Consider the following 18228-nt stretch of genomic DNA (forward strand, 5'->3'; position numbering starts at 1 on the left):
TTCTGGGTAATGTAGTCTTGGACCGTTAAGAGTTGCTGAAGGAATTCCGCTTTAAGGGACGGATATGGGTTCCTGGATCATTGGTGAATCGTCCTGTTCCTCAAACTACATCCGGGACAATCTGTTTAGCGATTGGAGAGTATGAAAGCCGGGGCTGAAAAGGATAAGCACGCCCATTTGGGAGGCCTTCTGACAATCAAAAGAATCTCAGTTGCTAATTGGGTGACTAGACCACTTCGTGCGACTATTGGCTGAAAAGTGGGTAGGCCTTATCAGGCGTCAGAGACTGTGTTCGGGGGGGCAGTCGCAGCCCCAGAGATGGCAGTGAGCGAGAGGAGGGGGCTCAGCGGCGAGAGCCCAACGCAGTGCCGATGGGGATACTTGTCGCTGCTGGTGCTGATGCTGAGCGGCTGCTCAGGCCGTATCCACCGGCTGACTCTCACAGTGAGCCCCGCAGGCCTGGCCTCGCTGTCTCCCCCCATAGCTCCGCCGGTGGATGGAGCAGCCGCACCCCCCACTGCAGGCCGCTAGTGGTCTCGTCCCGGGGTCTCCCCGCCCGGTGCTCGTAATGGGTTGGCCTGGCTTAGAGGGCGGGGCTTCATCTCCTGGGACCCCTGACTCCTGGCGCTTAAACTTTCAGGGGACACTTGGTAACAACCATAGGACCTTCTGGGAGGAAGGGGTACCACCTGGTAGGATCTTCCTGGAATTCATTTAGGGGAGTGGCAGGAGACTACTTTGAAGATTTAGCCCAGATAGAATCGAAAACTTTTCCGGGAAGTCGAAACTATTCACACCAACCTAACTAAGTAATCCGCTCTCGGGATGGTGCACGTCTATATGGGGTCTGTCATGGGGTTGCCAAGGTTTCACCCCCTGGACACGCAAACCCACCCTCTAGCTGCCTCGGACTGAAGTAGGAAAATGTCACCAGCACCAATACGATGTACCCAGGAAGGCTTTCTCACGTGCTCCTGTCCTGAATAAAAATGTATAGAGACGCTCAGGGAAACACTCAGTAGTGCTGGACTTGGTGGGGTGAGTGCCCTTGTGCCACTATGTCTTTGGTTTCCTGCAGGGGGAGAAGCGAGCTGACATCCAACTGAACAGCTTCGGATTCTACACCAATGGTTCCCTGGAAGTAGAGCTGAGCTTACTGCGACTCAGCCTCCAGGAGACAGAAAAGAAGTTGCCAAAGGTGAGGGGGCTTATGGGAGGGCTCAGTGCACAAGTTCTGGAATTCTGTCTTAACTCTGTCCCTCACCGGTGTGATCTGTGGCCAGTCTCATAGCCTTCCCCACCTGTCAACCTAAGAATGAATACAGTGTCTCATGCAGTCTGGGTTTGGGGGTACAGATTAGTCATCTTAGTGTCCCTGCTGGCTGAGGCAGGAGGATCAGAAATTAGACAGACAGTATATATGTAACATATATGCATGTATATAATGCATTTTAATCATACTCGCTTCTCCCCCTAACTCCTCCAAGATCCGTTCCCACCTTCCCAGACTCCCCCCAATCTCATGTCCTTTTTTTAAAAAAAGATATGGCCTCACTATGTAGCCCCAAATAGCCAGGAACTCTGTGTAGACCAGGCTGGCCACAGACTCAGAGATCTGCCAGCCTCTGTCTCCCAAGTGCTGGGATCAAAGGCCAGTGCTCTTTTTTGTTTGTTTGTTTCACCTGGGGCCATACTCTCACTCACTCAGCATCCATCAGCTAGCTGTCCACAGCTCCCCAGTTAGGTGTAGGGCTTCAAGCACCCCTCTTCCCTCCATGCTGGAATGTTGACTGACTCGATCCTGTGTGGGCAACCACAGCTGCTGTGTTCAGAGGACAATGCCCTCTTGCCCTCCTCAGCCGCTGCCTTTACAGTCTTGACTCTTCCTCTTTCTCTTCCTTTTCTTCCTCTTCCTCCTCCTCCTCCTCAGTAGCTTTCCCTGAGCCTTGGGTGAAGAGGTGTGATATAAATGACCCATTGGGAGTGGCCTTGTATTTTTTCTGGCAGAGAGGTAATGTTCAAGACAGGGTCTTGGAACTCAATATGTAGACCTTGAGCTCACAGATCCATACCGGCACAGTGCTGGGATTAAAAGGCGTGAACTCCTGCTCCTGGCAAGCAGCCTCTCCTGACAGCTTCTCTTATGACAGGATCTCATATAGTTAGTCTCAAAGTGAAGCCCCTTCTGCCTCAAGTCCAGAGCCCTTGGAATTGCAAGCGTGCTCTGTTCTGCCCAGCACCATTAACCTTTTAGGTGGGTCAAACCAATCAGGAAGTGCAATCTGCATGAGCGTTGTGGGTCCAGGATGGGGCAGGACACTGAGAAGCTAGCACATAGTGGGTGCTCAGTACCTGTGAGATGAGCCAGTAGCGGTGCTGCATGCTGAGGCAGCAGTAGGGTTGCTGCAAGTTTGAAAGTTCCAACCTGGACAATATAGTGAGTACCTTACCACCCAGGGCTACCTGGCTAGTCCCTGTCTCAGAGCAGAGCAGAACTAGGCTTCGTTTCTTCTGCTGCTGAGGACAGTTTGGGAGCCCTTCCCTTTTCCTCTTTTTCCATCAGGTGGGGTTCAGCTTGAGCAGAGTTCGGTCTGGCAGTGTCCGCTCCTACTCGGTGAGTGGAGGTATCGGAAGGGATGAGGGAGAATGGGCATGGTGTTGGGGGCCTCTCTTCTCCATGTTACGCTTACAGCCAAGGAGGGGCAGGGAAAAGCAGTGGGTGGATGGAGAAGCACACTGAACAAGGCTGGGTCCATGGGCCAGCGGTAACCCCGGCCCCCTCTGTCCACTCCCCAGAGACGGAACTCCCATGAATGCCCTCTGGATAGAAACAGCAGCAACTTCCTCGTCCTGTTCCTCATTAATATCAAGGACCTGCAGTGAGTTGGGGTGGGGCCGCCCTAGGGAGAAAGCTAGTCACTTGCTACATGGTACTTCATGAGTGTGTGTGTGTGTGTGTGTGTGTGTGTGTGTGTGTGTGTGTACATACATGCTGCTGGAAACTGAACCCACTGAACCCACTGCCTTAGAAATTATAGGCAAGTACCATACCCCAGCCACACCACCATCCTCTCACTAGGGGACTCTAAGGGGGGTGGGGGCGATGGAAACCTCCATCCCTGAGCCACACTCCCAACCCCTCACTGGGGAAGGCGGGGGTCAAGTACCCCTGAGAAACCCCCAGCCCTCTTTGTACTTTTTAAGACAAGATCTCAATAAGTTTTACCAGTCTGGGCCTTGAATCCACTCTGTAGCCCAGGCTGACATTGAACCTGCAGTCCTCCTGCCTCAGCCAAGAATCTTGACTCGCAGGCCTTCGCTCTGTAGACCGGGCCATGTGATCTTTTAATTTGGTGCTGAAATGGCCTCTCCCAGTGATTGTTGCTATTACAGGCAGCCATGAGTGTGTGAGCTCCTGTGATAGGCAATGGCCGGGTGCTGAGAGCTGGTGACCAGTGGCTCAGAGCAATGTACCAACCCCTTAAGAAGGGCATCCATTACACATTCTATACCTGACCTCCCCCTTCCTGATTCCTCCCCTCACCCCAGGGTCCAAGTCCGAAAATATGGGGAGCAGAAGTTGTTCATCTCCCCTGGCCTTCTCCCTGAAGCTCCCACCCAGTCAGGTCCCCCGAAACCAGACCCAGCAGGCACCCCCAAGGACAACCACGGTAAGTCCAGGTGGCCTGCAGAGCTTTAACACTACTGGGGAAATTAAACCAAAGCAGGCAGCCAGGGGTGACATCAGTGGCTGGGGTCAGTGCAGATGACATTTGGCAGTTTAATGCTCGCTGTTCTGGGGCCAAAAGGTGGTGGCTTCTAACAGTTTAGCTCCTGTGAATAGCAGCAGGGAATTTAGAAAAGAAACTTAACTACTTGGGCTCTATACGCTATGGCTCACAGACCTCTTGCTGATCAGGCCAGAGGCCCAGAGACCGTTAACTCTTCATGTGTCAGAGAAAAGGGGAAAGAAAAACTCAGGCGCGTGTGTGAGCACGCGCGCACACACACACACACTCTGGATGAAGCAGGAAAGGGCTACACTAAAACTTTATTATTGCTTTCAGCCTTTTATAGCTTTTTAGACACACAGCTCTTTATGTAGAAAAAAAAAATGACCTCATAGATAAAATGTTACACGAAAGGGTAGTTACAGAAGGAAGGATGTTGATCTTAAGTTCAAAGCGGTGTTTCAGTCTGTCATCTCCTAAGCTCAGAGCAGCAGTTTCACATGGCCTTGCCTTATCGTGGTGCACGCATGTGGCTTCATCCTCAGATCTGACCTAGAATGAATGTTTTTCCTTAATTACAAATCTGTCTCAAGCCTGTTTCTCTTCTTAGTGTAATTTATGAATGGTCACTGTATTCCTTGTTATGCAGCCTTTATTCTAGGAGAGGGGGTACATTCTGTTCTTAAGTCTTCTAACTTTATTATATCTTTCTAGTAAGACAACTAAAACCATCTCCTTCAACGTTCTTCCTAAAATTATTTGAATCAAATCAGGAATTCTATAAAGTCATTATTTGTCTCAACAGCATTCATTCATGAAAGTTGATCTTCATGTTGATCTACAGGAAATTTACCCAATAGGGTGGGGTATCACCCAGAAGTAATCTCACACCAGGCTATAGGCAGTGAGGGTCTCCTGGTGTCCACTCACACCAAGTCAAGTGTGTGAGGAATGTGGCAATGACAAACATGAGGAAACATACCAGTAGCAAGAAGCAATCCTGGGACGAAGTCTCTGGGGCTGTGTCTCACCAGAGCCCTCCCATCTTAGCCACGCAAGGCAGTGGGCCATCTCCAGGGAGCTCACTTGTACACTGCAGCTCTTCCTGCATGCCATCCACTATTGCTGCCCTGGACGTACCCCGAATTTTCTGCCCATGTGTCTTTTGACAGTCATTCACCCATCTCCTACAGAGATGTCTGCAGTCAAGCAGAACCAGACAAAGCCTACAGCGCCCCAGGTTTCAGGGAATAAAACTACCCCAGGGGGACACAGGCACTCATCCGAGAGACAGCCACCCACACAGGACCCCAGTGGGAAGGAGAAGGATCTGGTGTTGGGACTGGGCCACCTCAATGACTCCTACAACTTCAGTGTGAGTATCTGCCCTGCCCTCATGTCCCCACCTCCCCCAAACCGGGCCACGGCTAAGGAACCCTCCAGACTGACATCCCTTTCTCCCCATATGACCAGTTCCACATTGTGATCAGCTCCAGGGCTGAGGAAGGCCAGTACAGCCTCAACTTCCACAACTGTAACAACTCCATCCCAGGCCAGGAGCAGCCATTCGACCTCACTGTGAGTGTCCGGATAAGTGTAGCACACAGCTGAGCAGCTGTGTCCGCATTCTGTGGTTTTCTTTGTTTTTCTAATCACACTTTACTTATTGGGAGAGAGGGAGGAGCCATCACAGCACATGTGTGGAGGTCAGAGGACAGCGCTCAGGAGTCAGTTGTCTCTTCTTCCATGTGGGTCCCATAGATCGAACTCAGGTCATCATGTTTGGCAGCAAGCTTCTTTACCCATTGAGCCATCTTGCCACCCACTGGATGAACTTCTTGAAAGTCCTTCATTGGGCTTTTGTGGGACATGCAAGATAGGGTATCCACCCCTCCTCTGATTGAAAGTATTTAAGGGAAGACAAAAATTGTACCTGTTCCAGATGTATTCAGAAGTGTGTATGTGTTCATATGTACAGGTGTGCTTGTATCATGTACATATAGAAATTAGTTAACCAAGTGGATTCCCCAGGATGCTGTCTATCTCCATACTGTTGTTGTTTGCTTTAGTTTGGTTTGGTTTGAGGCAGGGCCTCACTTTGTAGCCCAGGCTGGCCCAGAGCTCACTACCAGGTTGGCATTGCACTCAAAGAGCTCCACCTGCCCCTGAGTGCTGGGATTAAAGGAGTGTGACACTACACGCAGTTCGCCTTGCTTTTTGCAACGGGGTCTCTGACTGGCTCAAAGCTCACAGATTGTGTCAAGCTAGCTAGCAAGGGGAGGGCTCCTCCTGTCTCGGCTTCCGTGTCGGGATCTCAGGCAGATGGCACCATCCCTGGTGCATTCTGGGGACCTGAACTCTGCTCCTCATGCTCGCAAGGCAAGCACCTTACATGAGCTGCCTCCACAGCCTCATGTATGCTCAGACGTCACAAGCATCCTAAAGACTTGGTTTACATTGATTTTGAATGTGAGTGTTTGTGCAATGCATGTGGAGGTTGGAGGGCAAGGTGCAGGAGTCAGTTCTCTCCTGCCTTAAAGACATGTGTCTCAAGGTGCTGCCTGAAGCTGTCATTGGCCTACACACACACACAGACAGATCACACAGTATGCCCTGAATGGTCCAATCACAACATGGGTACATGGTATTAGACTACTGTGGGTCACTTTTTTCCTGGTGTCTCCCCTTTTTTGGGGGGTGGGGTGTAAATTTTGTTTTTATTAAACTAATAAAATTTATTTTAAAATATACAACTCAGTATTGACATTTTTTAAGTCATCAAAATAATTTATAATCGTTAAACACCTCTTAAATGTACATGATATCTTCTGAACCTAAAAGTAATATGCACTCAACCAGTTTTTTAAATCTGTTTGGAACGTTAAACATGTTAGAAGTAGAAAAAAAAAATCTCTTATGAAGTCCTCTATGAGAGGAAATTGTGACAAGTTCCTGATTACACAGAAACCATTCCATCTCCAGGGAGAATACGCAGCATAACTGTGGCTTCATAGAATGAATTGGATAGTATTCCTTCTGTTTCTATTTTGTGGAATAGTTTGAAGAGTATTGGTATTAGTTCTTCTTTGAAGGTCTGATAGAACTCTGCACTAAACCCATCTGGTCCTGGGCTTTTTTTGGTTGGGAGACTTTTAATGACTGCTTCTATTTCTTTAGGGGTTATGGGACTCTTTAGATGGTTTATCTGATCCTGATTTAACTTTGGATTTTGTATCTCTCTAGAAAATTGTCCGTTTCATCCAGAATTTTCAGTTATGTTGAGTATAGGCTTTTGGTAGTAGAATCTGATGATTTTTTTTAAATTTCCTCAGTTTCTGTTGTTGTATCTCCCCTTTCATTTCTGATTTTGTTAATTAGGATACTGTCCCTGTGCCCTCTAGTTATTCTGGCTAAGGATTTATCTATCTTGTTAATTTTCTTAAAAAACTAGCTCCTAGTTTGGTTGATTCTTTGTATAGTTCTTTTTGTTTCTACTTGGTTGATTTCAGCCCTGAGTTTGATTATATCCTGCTGTCTACTACTCTCTTGGGTGAATTTGCTTCCTTTTAGGTGTGCTGTCAAGCTGCTAGTGTAGGCTCTCTCTAGTTTCTTTTTGGAGGCACTCAGAGCTATGAGTTTTCCTCTTAGCACTGCTTTCATTGTGTCCCATAAGTTTGGGTATGTTGTACTTTCATTTTCATTAAATTCTAAAAAGTCTCTAATTTCTTTCTCGATTTCTTCCTTGACCAAGTTATCATTGAGTAGAGCATTGTTCAGCGTCCATGTATGTGGGCTTTCTGTTGTTTCTGTTGCCATTGAAGACCAGCCTTAATCTGTAGTGATCTGATAAGAGGCATGGGATTACTTCAATCTTTTTATATGTGTTGAGGTCTGATTTGTGACCGATTATATGGTCAATTTTGGAGAAGAGGTGCTGAGAAGAAGGTATAATCTTTTGATTTAGGATGAAATGTTTTATAGATATCTTTTAAATCCATTAGGTCCATAACTTCTGTTAGTTTCACTGTATCTCTGTTTAGTTTGTGTTTCCACGATCTGTCCATTGATGAGAGTGGGGTGTTGAAGTCTCCCACTATTATTATGTGAGGTTCAATGTGTGCTTTGAGCTTTAGTAGAGTTTCTTTTATGAATGTGGGTGCCCTTGCATTTGGAGCATAGATATTCAGAATTAGTAGTTCATCTTGGTAGATTTTTTTCCTTTGATGAGTATGAAGTGTCTTTCCTTATCCTTTTTTTTTTAAAGATTTATTTATTATTATATATGAGTACACTGTAGCTGTCTTCAGACACACCAGAAGAGGGTATCAGATCTCATTGCAGATGGTTGTGAGCCACCATGTGGTTGCTGGGATTTGAACTCGGGACCTTTGGAAGAGCAGTCAGTGCTCTTAACTGCTGAGCCATCTCTCCAGCCCTCCTTATCCTTTTTAATAACTTTTGGTTGAAAGTTGATTTTATTTGATATTAGAATGTTTCTTGGGACCGTTTGCTTGGAAAATTGTAGTAGTGTCTGTCTTTGACACTGAGGTGCATTTCATGTATGTGGCAAAATGCTAGGTCCTGTCTATGTATCCAGTCTGTTACTCTATGTCTTTTTATTGGGGAATTGAGTTCATTGATGTTGAGATATTAGGGAATAGTGATTGTTGCTTCCTGTTTATTTTTTATGTTATTTTTATGTTTGCGTGGCTATCTTCTTTTGGGTTTTGTTGAAAGAAGATTACTTTCTTGCTTTTTCTAGGGTGTAGTTTCCCTCCTTGTGTTGGACTTTTCCATCTATTATCCTTTGTAGGGCTGTACTTGTGGAAAGATATTGTGTAAATTTATTTTTGTCATGGAATATCTTGGTTTCTCCATCTATGGTAATTGAGAGTTTTGCTGGGTATAGTAGCCTGGACTAGCACTTGTATTCTCTTAGGGTCTGTATGATACCTGCCCAGTATCTTCTGGCTTTCATAGTCTCTGACAAGAATTCTGGTGTAATTCTGAATAGGTCTGCCTTTATATGTTGCTTGACCTTTTTCCCTTACTGCTTTTAGTATTCTTTCATTGTTTAGTGCATTTGGTGTTTTGATTATTAAGTGACAGGAGGAATTTCTTTTCTGGTCCAGTCTATTTGGAGTTCTGTAGGCTTCTTGTATGTTCATGGGCATCTCTTTCTTTAGATTAGATAAGTTTTCTTCTATAATTTTGTTAAAGACATTTGCTGGCCCTTTAACTTAGGAATCTTCACTTTCTGTTATGCCTATTATCCTTCGGTTTGGACTTTTCAGTGTGTTCTGGATTTCCTGGATGTTTGGGGCTAGGAACTTTTTGCATTTTGCATTTTCTTTGACTGTTGTGTCAATGTTTGCTATGGTATCTTTTGCACCTGAGATTCTCTCTTCTATCTGTTGTATTCTGTTGGTGATGTTTGCATCTATGACTCTTGATCTCTTTCCTAGGTTTTCTAAATCCAGGTTCTCTCCCTTTGTAATTTCTTTATTGGTTATGTTTCCATTTTTAGATCCTAGATGGTTTTGTTCAATTCCTTCACCTGTTTGGTTGTGTTTTCCTGTAATTCTTTGAGGGATTTTTCTGTTTCCTCTTTTAAGGTTTTCTGGCTGCTTGCCTGTGTTCTCCTTTATTTCTTTAAGGTAGTTATTTATGTCATTCTTAAAGTCCTCTATCATCATCAAGACATGTGATTTTAATTCAGAGTCTTACTTTTCTGGTGTTGTGGGGTAACCAGGCTTTGCTGTGGTGGGAGAACTGGGTTCTGATGGTGCCAAGTAGCCTTGGTTTCTGTTGCTTATGTTCTTGCCCTTGCCTCTTGCCATTTAATTAATCTCTGGTGTTAACTGGTTTTCCTATCTCAGACTGTGGCTTGTCCCTCATACAAGCCTGTGTGTCAGTACTCCTGGGAGACCTGTTCCCTCCAGGAGGAATTTAGGTATGGAGAGCTGTGGCACAGGGTCATCTCTCAGTGCAGACCCTCCTGATGTCTCCTAATCAACTTCATGTAACACCTCTGTATCCCTGGCATGCTTGTTCAGCTGTTCAGAGCCTTCTGGAGATGTGGGAGACTCTATACAAATACCCACTTCCTTTTTACAGACACTGGGTCATCCTTGGGTGTTGGTTCTTCTGGGGTTCCAATGCCAGTCCTCTGGCTTCTGGTTTAAGGCTGTATACCCATTTGAGAGACAGGACCAACTGAGTTTCTAGCTAGAAAGATGGAGAGCTAGAGACTAGAACTTTATGAAACCCAAAGCTAGAGCTACAGGGGCAAGGCCATCTACCTGAATTGTCACACACACACACACACACACACACACACACACACCCCTTCTCTTCCAGGTGATGATCCGGGAGAAGAATCCAGAAGGCTTCTTGTCAGCAGCCGAAATCCCCCTCTTCAAACTCTACCTGATCATGTCTGCCTGCTTTCTGGCCGCAGACATCTTCTGGGTGTCCGTGCTCTGCAAGAACACGTAAAGCCCCTCTCTACCCCACCCTCGCCTTCCCTCTCCTCTGTGGGCCTCACATGAGGGTTCACCTCAGCGAACACTCTCTACCCCATCCTCCCTCTGTCAGATACAGTGTCTTCAAGATCCACTGGCTCATGGCAGCCCTGGCGTTCACCAAGAGTGTCTCCCTACTCTTCCACAGCGTGAGCACACAGGGCCCGGTGACAACACAAGGGTGGGATGGTGAGATGGGACATCTGTCTGCCTGTGCACCTTGTCCATTTCATCTCTCTTCCGCTCAGCCCAGCTCTCGCCACCAACCCTCCAGGAACATCCATTGGCACAGTCAGTGCTGACTGTCCACCCTATTGTCTGACCATCCCCCCACCTAACCTGTCTCTTGGGTGGAGGGAGCCCGTGGTGACTGACTGTAACCTTCATCTCACCCCACCCCCAGTCACCTGCTTGTTCCATAATTATTCTCTGTGTTCCTAACTTCCCCCCTCCCCTGTACCCATCCTCCTCTCTGACTGCTCATGCATCTGCCCACCTCCAGATCAACTACTACTTCATCAACAGCCAGGGCCACCCCATCGAAGGCCTCGCGGTCATGCACTATATCACACACCTGTGAGTCGCCCAGCTTTGCACACAGGTGGGGGAGGCAGGCAGGGAGGGCTGGGTCCCCACCTCATTATCAGACACACACCCCTCCACCCCACCCCCTGGTCTCCCAGGCTGAAGGGCGCCCTTCTCTTCATCACCATTGCCTTGATCGGCTCAGGCTGGGCCTTTGTGAAGTATATGCTGTCGGACAAGGAGAAGAAGATTTTTGGGATTGTGATTCCCCTGCAGGTATTGGGGGGGTGGAGGCTGGGGGGGGGGGGTCCCAAGAAAGGTGCAGGGAGAGAGTCTCAGGAGACAATGGAGACATATAAGGAGAGATTCAGAGAGGAATGCTGGGGATTGATACAGGCTGGGTGGTTCTGGTGACATACAGGAAGGGAATTCCGTCTGTGGTGTTGGGGACAATACCACCTGGCCCCCTGCCATCCCCACAGGTCCTGGCTAATGTAGCATACATTGTCATTGAGTCCCGTGAGGAGGGTGCCAGCGACTATGGACTCTGGAAGGAGATCTTGTTCCTGGTGGATCTCATCTGCTGTGGTGCCATCCTTTTCCCAGTGGTCTGGTGAGGACCCGGACCTGCCTGCCTGCCTACCAGCCCCACTGAGGCCCCTGCCCTACCCAACAGAAGACTCCTGTACTCTGGGCAGGGTCAGTACTGAACACTTCCCATATCCCTCCACCTGTCCAGGTCCATTCGGCATCTGCAGGATGCATCCGGCACTGATGGGAAGGGTGAGACCTCCTCCTGGACTTTGTCCCAGCCCTGCTTTCTCTCTGACACCAGGTGCTGGGGGCCACTGTCTCCACGGCTGTGCGTCTTACTCCTCTGTCTGTCCCCAGTCACCCGCACACACTTCTCAATTACTTTTGCTATTGTTCATCCTATTGCCCCGGGACCACTCCCCACACCTTGTCCCCTTTTCCACTGCCCTCCCCTCCTGCCAGTTTTCGTTATCCTCCCCCCACCCCCCTTACCCTACTCTGTGCCCACCCACAGTGGCAGTGAACCTGGCCAGGCTGAAGCTGTTCCGACATTACTACGTCATGGTAGGAGTCCTGCCTTCCCACAGGCCTGAGTCCCTCCCCACTGCCCTCTGCCCCTGAGCACCTAGCCTTGACCTGACCTCTGTCCTGTGTCCATACCTCCCTCTCCCCTGCCCCTGCCAACCCCGTGCCCCCAGGTCATCTGCTATATCTACTTTACGCGCATCATCGCCATTCTGCTGCAAGTAGCAGTGCCCTTCCAGTGGCAGTGGCTGTACCAGGTGAGCAAGGTGGAGTCCCCAGGAGGGTATGGGTCATTCATTGGGAGTGTGGGTGACCAGGAAGCCCCACCTCACCCCATGCCCCACCCCCAGCTCTTGGTGGAGAGTTCCACACTGGCCTTCTTCGTGCTCACCGGCTACAAGTTCCAGCCAGCTGGGGACAACCCATACCTGCAGCTGCCACAGGAGGATGAGGAAGACGTACAGATGGAGCAAGTGTGAGCAAAGCTATGGGGTGTGGCAGGACCAAGGTGTCTCTGGAACTGGCCCAGAGCACTGGGCCATAGGGCAGGACTGTGGGAGGTGGGGCCAAAAGGTGCTTAAAGGTAAGGTATGGGTGGCTCTAATGCTGGTCCCAGTGCTGCTTAAAGATGCCTAGGAATGGGACAGAGCTGGCTTTGAGGCGAGCTGTGGAGGGTGAGGGGTAGGATCTAGGTACTCTACAGGGATGTGGATTAGTGGGCAGCTTGGAGGATGGACAGGTCTGGAATTACTGTAGAGGTGGGATTAGAATATTGGTAGGGAATGGTGGGCTATGGCACCCATGTCTGCGGAGCCTTAGAGGCAAGCTGAGTCAGGACTGGACAGTTCTGGGGTGGCGGGAGCTAGGCAGGTTTGACAGCAGGGATAGAAGACCCATGTACTAACCACTGGGCTAGGCCTGGGGTTGGGGAAGGGAAGGATGGGATGAGAGCAGGTGGGGGCTAAAGCGGCTCCTGGACAGAGTCTGCTCCCAGTCAGCTGTTAGACTTTGCTTCTGCTATGTACCCTCTCTCAGGATGACAGACTCTGGGTTTCGGGAAGGCCTGTCCAAAGTTAACAAGACAGCCAGTGGCCGGGAGCTGTTGTGACTTCCCTGTGTCCAGTGAGCCGCCCTCAGACCTCCTGCACCTCGCACTCCTACACTTGTCCCCAAGTGTGCAGGGAGCCGGAGGGAACGCTGCGGACAAGGCATCCAGGATGTGGATCCCCAAGGAGCCTTCAGAAAAGACGCCCTCTCCTCACCAGGGAGCAGTTCAGCCTCTTGTGGTACTATAAGGACCAGTCTCTTGACTTTGAGGGTTCTGAGTATCTAAGGCAGGCTGCATTTATGATCTCAAACCCTGAATTCTCAGTTCATGCGGTGGCACGTGCCTGTCATCCTATTGCTCTGGAGAGCCTGGGCTTCATAAAACCTTGATTAGTAAACAAATAAAGAAAAAGCAGAATTCACAGTGAGGGGAGGACCACCTGTTGAGCTAAAGCTGTGCTGAGCCCTGGCTGCTGGGGACATCATGACCAAGTCCCCACTCCCATCCCAACCCTTAAGGATCTTTCAAGTCACCAGCCTCAGTTTGAGGGTCACACAGGAACTGACCCAGCCACAGAAGTCTGGAAGGTAAAAGGAAAGGTGATGCCGAACCCGTGTCCCCTGAAGAGGACACCACCGGAGCGTAGGAATGGTGGGTGAAGTGCTTGCCATGTCTTGCCAGGACTGGAACACAGATCCTAAAGCTTCCGTAAAGATCTGTGTAAGCCTCGAAAAACAAAAAACAACAACAAAAAAAAAGGATCTGTGTAAGCTTGCAATCCTGGCACTGAGGAGATGGAGGCAGCAGATCCCTAGTCCTGGCCACCTAGCCAGCCTAGCCTACTTCATGCAGCCCAGGCCCTTTAGATTACACTGCTTCAGAACTGGGATGGGTGGCCCCTGAGCAACAGCAGGCAAGGCTGACCTATGGCCACCACACCTGCAGACACACAGTCAGTGTGGGTTAATGAATGCCAAGTACCTGAGGCCACCCAGTAAAAGTAATGGCTGCCCGGCATGATGGTTCAAGCCTATAACTCCAACATTCAGAAAGCTGAGAGTTAACTAGGGTTTGAGCCTCGCCTGGGCTAGAGAGCAAGGTCCTGTCTGTGTGGAAATGGATAGACATGGGCATGAGGGTCAAGCAACAGCCTCGGCCTGATCTCTGGAGATTCCCTTAGAGTTAGCTCTTCAAGATGGCTCTCCTCTGCCTTCCCCTGAGGATACCCAGGAATGTCTTATAGAGCAAGTGCAGAGGCATCATGGTGGCAGGGTGTGGAGGAGAGGAGAGAGGCCCAGGTGAAGGCTTCCACTGTAAGGAAAAGAAACCAGCTGCAGCCCAGACACATAAAAAAGCGCAGCCAGCTAGCAGAAGCACCATAGGCTGGGGAGGTGCACGGAGAGGGTGGTGGGAGGTGGAGCCAGCCCTGGCTGAGGCAGCAACAGGCAGAGTCTCAAAAACAGATTCCTGAGGCGCTGTGCTAGGGCCCAATCAAGAGGAGACTCGGGCCCTGTGCAGTTGTAGATGCTGAAGTAGGGTAGTGATAAGCCTCCCCACTCCAAAGATGAACACAGCCTAGTCTTCAACAGGCAGCAGAGGGGCTCTGAGGATGAGGGTTAAGGAACAATCTAAAGGTGAGGCAGATGAGGGCACCCTTGTGGGGTCGGCCCCATGTCCTCACAGGACTCGGGAATGGGAAGCGAGCTGAGTGGAGAGCAGGGGAATGACCTGCATAGCCTTCACGCCTGACCTCCTGGGCTCAGGAGCAGTGAAAATGTCTAACAAAAAAAAAAAAAAAAAAAAAATGGCAAGAGCAAGGGGAGGGAAGAAAGAACAGAGAAGGGAGGGGTGTGAGAGACACCTACCTGAGTGTTGTGTTTGGTGCATTTCACAGTCCCTGGAGACCAGGCTGAGGGTGCAGGGCTGGACTCTACCCTTGTCCCCCTCCTCCTCTGTCAGCTGGGCGCTGCAAGCATCCACACAGGGCTCAGGGAAGAAGTTGATGTCACGGCTGGGCTGTGTGGACGGTGCAGGGTCAAGGTCCCTAGGTGTTAATGAGTTACTGGTGGGGGTGGGGGAGGATGCAAGATAGACAGGGATTCCAGGAAAGACATGCAGCAAAGACCTTTCCTAGAAGTGGAGAAGCAGGAGATGGGAGCCAGAGCTTTCAAGTATGGAGGGAATCCTGTGGAGGGAGTGTGAGGGGTGCACAGGGGTTACCACACCCAGGTCGTCCAGAGTGAAATCAAGAGCTCAGATCCGCCCCTTCCTCTCATCCTCTCCCAAAACCAGGGCTCACCACTGATCGAAGGGTCTGGCTGTGTAGATCAGGCTGCCTGGAACTCAGAGAGCTTTGCCTTCTTCTGCCTCCCTGAATGGGTGCACCATGACACCAGGCATTTCTCATTTTTTAAAAGAATCATTTATTCAAAGAGCATTTTATTTTAGCTCTTTTAATATAGTCAGGCCGGGTTCCGTGTACACCAGGCTGGCCTTAAACTCTCAGTACCCAAGGATGTCCTCAAATTCCTGATCCTCCCAAGTACTGAGATATCAGGCCCGTTCCACCACACCTGGCTCATTTGGAATTTTAAGACAAAGTCTCACTAAGAAGTCCAGGCTGGCTTGGAACTTGTGGCAATCCTCCTGACTCAGCCTCTCAAGAAGAATGCAAGGCGTGTACCACCTTCTTGCACTACTCTCCAGTGTCTGTGTGTGTGTGAGTGTGTGTGTTAGTGAGTGTGTGTGTCTGTGTGTGTGTGTCTCTGTGTGTGTGTGTGCATGTGTGTGAGTGTGTGTGTATGTGTGTGATAGAGTGTGTGTGTGTGTGTGTGTGTGTGTGTAGGTCCAAAGTTGATGTACTGTGATGTACTCATTCTGCACGTCTCTTTGCTTACCAAGGCCTCTCACTGAACCGAGAGTTTACTGGCTCCCTCTGGCCCAGCAAGCCAGCTTGCCCAGGGCCCAGGGAATCCCTGCTTCTGCTGAGGGTATCTATCAGTGGATGCAGAAATGCCCAAATCACTAGCTTTGTATGTGAGTGCTGGGATTTGAACCCAGTGCGCCATCTCTCCAGGTCTTGATATGTACCCCAGATTGGTCTCAAATAACAGTGTTCCCTCCTCTGCTTCCCAAGTGTTGGAATGATGGGCATACACTACCCTACCTGGGATAACTCTACTTTTTCATTGTGTGTGTAGATGCAAATTTTTTTAGCCAAATAGTTTACATAGATGCATGTAAAGGCATTATAAACAGCCTTGAGACCAGACCAATGGACATGGGGCTCCCACTTGCTGGGAATCCCCTCACAAGCTCCCTGCCTTGCTGGCCCACTCTCTCCCTTCCCAAGTTCTGGACACAAGTTCTTGTTTCCCTAGAGGAGAGTCACTGGGTTCAGGAATTCCCCCATCTGTCTTCCTTCTCTCACTTTCTCCCTCCCAGTGGGCACTGGTCCACTCCTGACTTCCTGGTTACCTCCCAGCATCTAGCACTGCAGTCTGCTGACTTCCAGGGGGTGAGGACAAGGTCTAGACCCTTGCCACATCCTAAGCCAGCCCAGAAGCAGGAATAAATACTAGCCATTATGTTGAGGATTGATCTTTCTTCCTCCTCAGCCACAGGGTTAGCTGTTTTGTAATCGGCCCTGACAGTTACCCACCTCCACCCATTAGAGTAAGCAAGTCCATGGAGGACAAAAAACAAACCCCTTAAGCAGGAAAGAAGCCAGCTGGTAAATCATGCAATAGTGAACAATGGGGCCAGGAAGAAGGCTCACTTGGAGTGGTAGAGTTGGCTGCCAAGCCTGACAACCTAAATTCCATCACACACAGAGTGGAAGGAAAGAAGGAACACCCATAAGTTGTCCTCTGACCTCCACACATGCATGAGTGTATACAATAATAAATACAAATAAGATGCAATTTTTAAGATGTGTTAAAAGCAAATAAATGCAGTCTTAAGATGCATTAAATAGACCAAGAAACTGAGTGTCTGGAGTAGGGCAGAGGGAGAAGCAGAGCTGGCAAAGGGGGGACACTCAGACAACTAGTTTCAAAACTTGAGCCCCAGTTTTGGAGGCAAACTAGTGCCTGCACCTCCCTCCTCCCCCGTCCCTCCTCTCCCCTCCCTTTCTGCCTTCCACAGAAAGGATGTCGCAATCCTTCTAAAAGCTAAAAGACAAGCCAGGTTTGTTCTAACTCCCAGCCACCCCGTGCCCCAAGAGGTCAGGAAAAATGAATGTTTTACAGGAAATCAGAGCAAAACTGTCCCCTTAACCCCTTCATGGAAGGTTTCGTGAACACCTGTCCTTGGATTGGGCATTTGGTTCGAAGTGTTTCCCCACAGCCATTCCCATCCCAGTCATAGAGGACAGCATGGTGGCAGTAGGCATCAGGGACAGGAGATTCCAGTTACTACCCAAGACTCAAAAAGTTCCAAGTCAAGTGGGTGTGGCCACCAGTCAGCTCATCACTCCAGAGCCAGAACAGCACAGGTTGGCAGGTTCCAGACCAAACTGGGCTACAGAAAACAAACAAAACAACAACAACAAAAAAAAACTACTGGCACTCGGTGGGTATGACAACCCAGCGCTCCAGGGCTGGAGGTGGGTGGAGCACATGGGATGCATGAAGTCCTGGGTTACATCCCAAGAACCACACAAATGAGGTGTGATGGTGACCACCTGCATCCACCTGCCCATCAACCGCAGCACTCAGGAGGTGCGGAAAGATGAGTTGGAGTCGAAGGTCATCTTCCTTACATGGGAACTTTGAAGCCAGCCAAGGCTAATGAAGAGTCAGTCTCATACAACAGGAAAGCAGACAAACAAAACAGCTAAGCGTGGTGGCCACCCCTTTAATCCCAGCTAGCACTTTGGAAGCAGAGAGTTCTCTGCCAGCCAGGACTATATAGACCCCATCTCCAAAGGTCTGGAACTAAGCTAGCATGGCCCCAATAGCCAGGCCAGCAGGAATTTGGCAATTCATTTCTCGGAATTTGCAACCTAGCCAGCAGATGTATAAATCTGTAGAACCTTCAAAGTCAGAGAGCTGGCAAGATCTAGCAAGATCACATCCAGCAACCCCAGGGGACAACAGCTAACCGTGTTAATACCATGCTTTGCAGGAAGAGACTCAGACCCCAGGCTCTCCCATGGCTGCTGAGTGGCAGCTCAGAGAGGAAGTGGGCACTGAGTTGGTTGGTGACCCCGGAAGTCTGTTTTCAGCATACATTGGTTGCTTTCACATAAAGTGCCAGGGCGGGAGGCAGTTGGCAGCGAGGAGGAGAAATCTCCCTGAGCATTGATCTGGAACAATTGTTGAGGCAAATCTGTCACACA

At 49.3% G+C, this 18228-nt stretch overlaps 1 protein-coding gene across 3 annotated transcripts; it reads left to right on the plus strand.

Moving 5' to 3' along the window:
• Nucleotides 1-286: 286 nt before the first annotated feature.
• On the plus strand, nt 287-13314 carry Gpr108 (G protein-coupled receptor 108). Of its 3 annotated transcripts, none has more exons than XM_021149137.2 (17): nt 287-444; nt 1079-1198; nt 2564-2614; nt 2797-2879; nt 3550-3671; nt 4904-5106; nt 5205-5309; nt 10092-10225; nt 10329-10404; nt 10758-10831; nt 10939-11056; nt 11263-11393; nt 11520-11563; nt 11829-11878; nt 12013-12096; nt 12190-12314; nt 12875-13314. In XM_021149137.2, the coding sequence occupies exons 1-17, from the start codon at nt 319-321 to the stop codon at nt 12945-12947; spliced, it is 1719 nt and encodes a 572-aa protein (XP_021004796.1). In that variant the 5' UTR covers nt 287-318; the 3' UTR covers nt 12948-13314. The 3 variants fall into 3 exon arrangements, with proteins under 3 accessions (XP_021004796.1, XP_021004797.1, XP_021004798.1); XM_021149138.3 differs by having other exon boundaries at nt 10335-10404; XM_021149139.2 differs by having other exon boundaries at nt 4925-5106.
• The last annotated feature ends 4914 nt before the right edge of the window (nt 13315-18228 follow it).

This window comes from Mus caroli, unplaced genomic scaffold, assembly GCF_978045245.1.
Source record: "Mus caroli unplaced genomic scaffold, Mus_caroli_1 scaffold_18, whole genome shotgun sequence".
Lineage (NCBI taxonomy): Eukaryota > Metazoa > Chordata > Mammalia > Rodentia > Muridae > Mus > Mus caroli.

Coding starts and splice junctions, on each gene's coding strand:
- Gpr108 (XM_021149137.2), top strand. CDS start 319: ATGGCAGTGAGCGAGAGGAGGGGGCTCAGCGGCGAGAGCCCAACGCAG. Junction 5,107..5,204: donor ATGACTCCTACAACTTCAGT/GTGAGTATCTGC, acceptor CCATATGACCAG/TTCCACATTGTGATCAGCTC. Junction 12,097..12,189: donor AGTGGCAGTGGCTGTACCAG/GTGAGCAAGGTG, acceptor CCCCACCCCCAG/CTCTTGGTGGAGAGTTCCAC.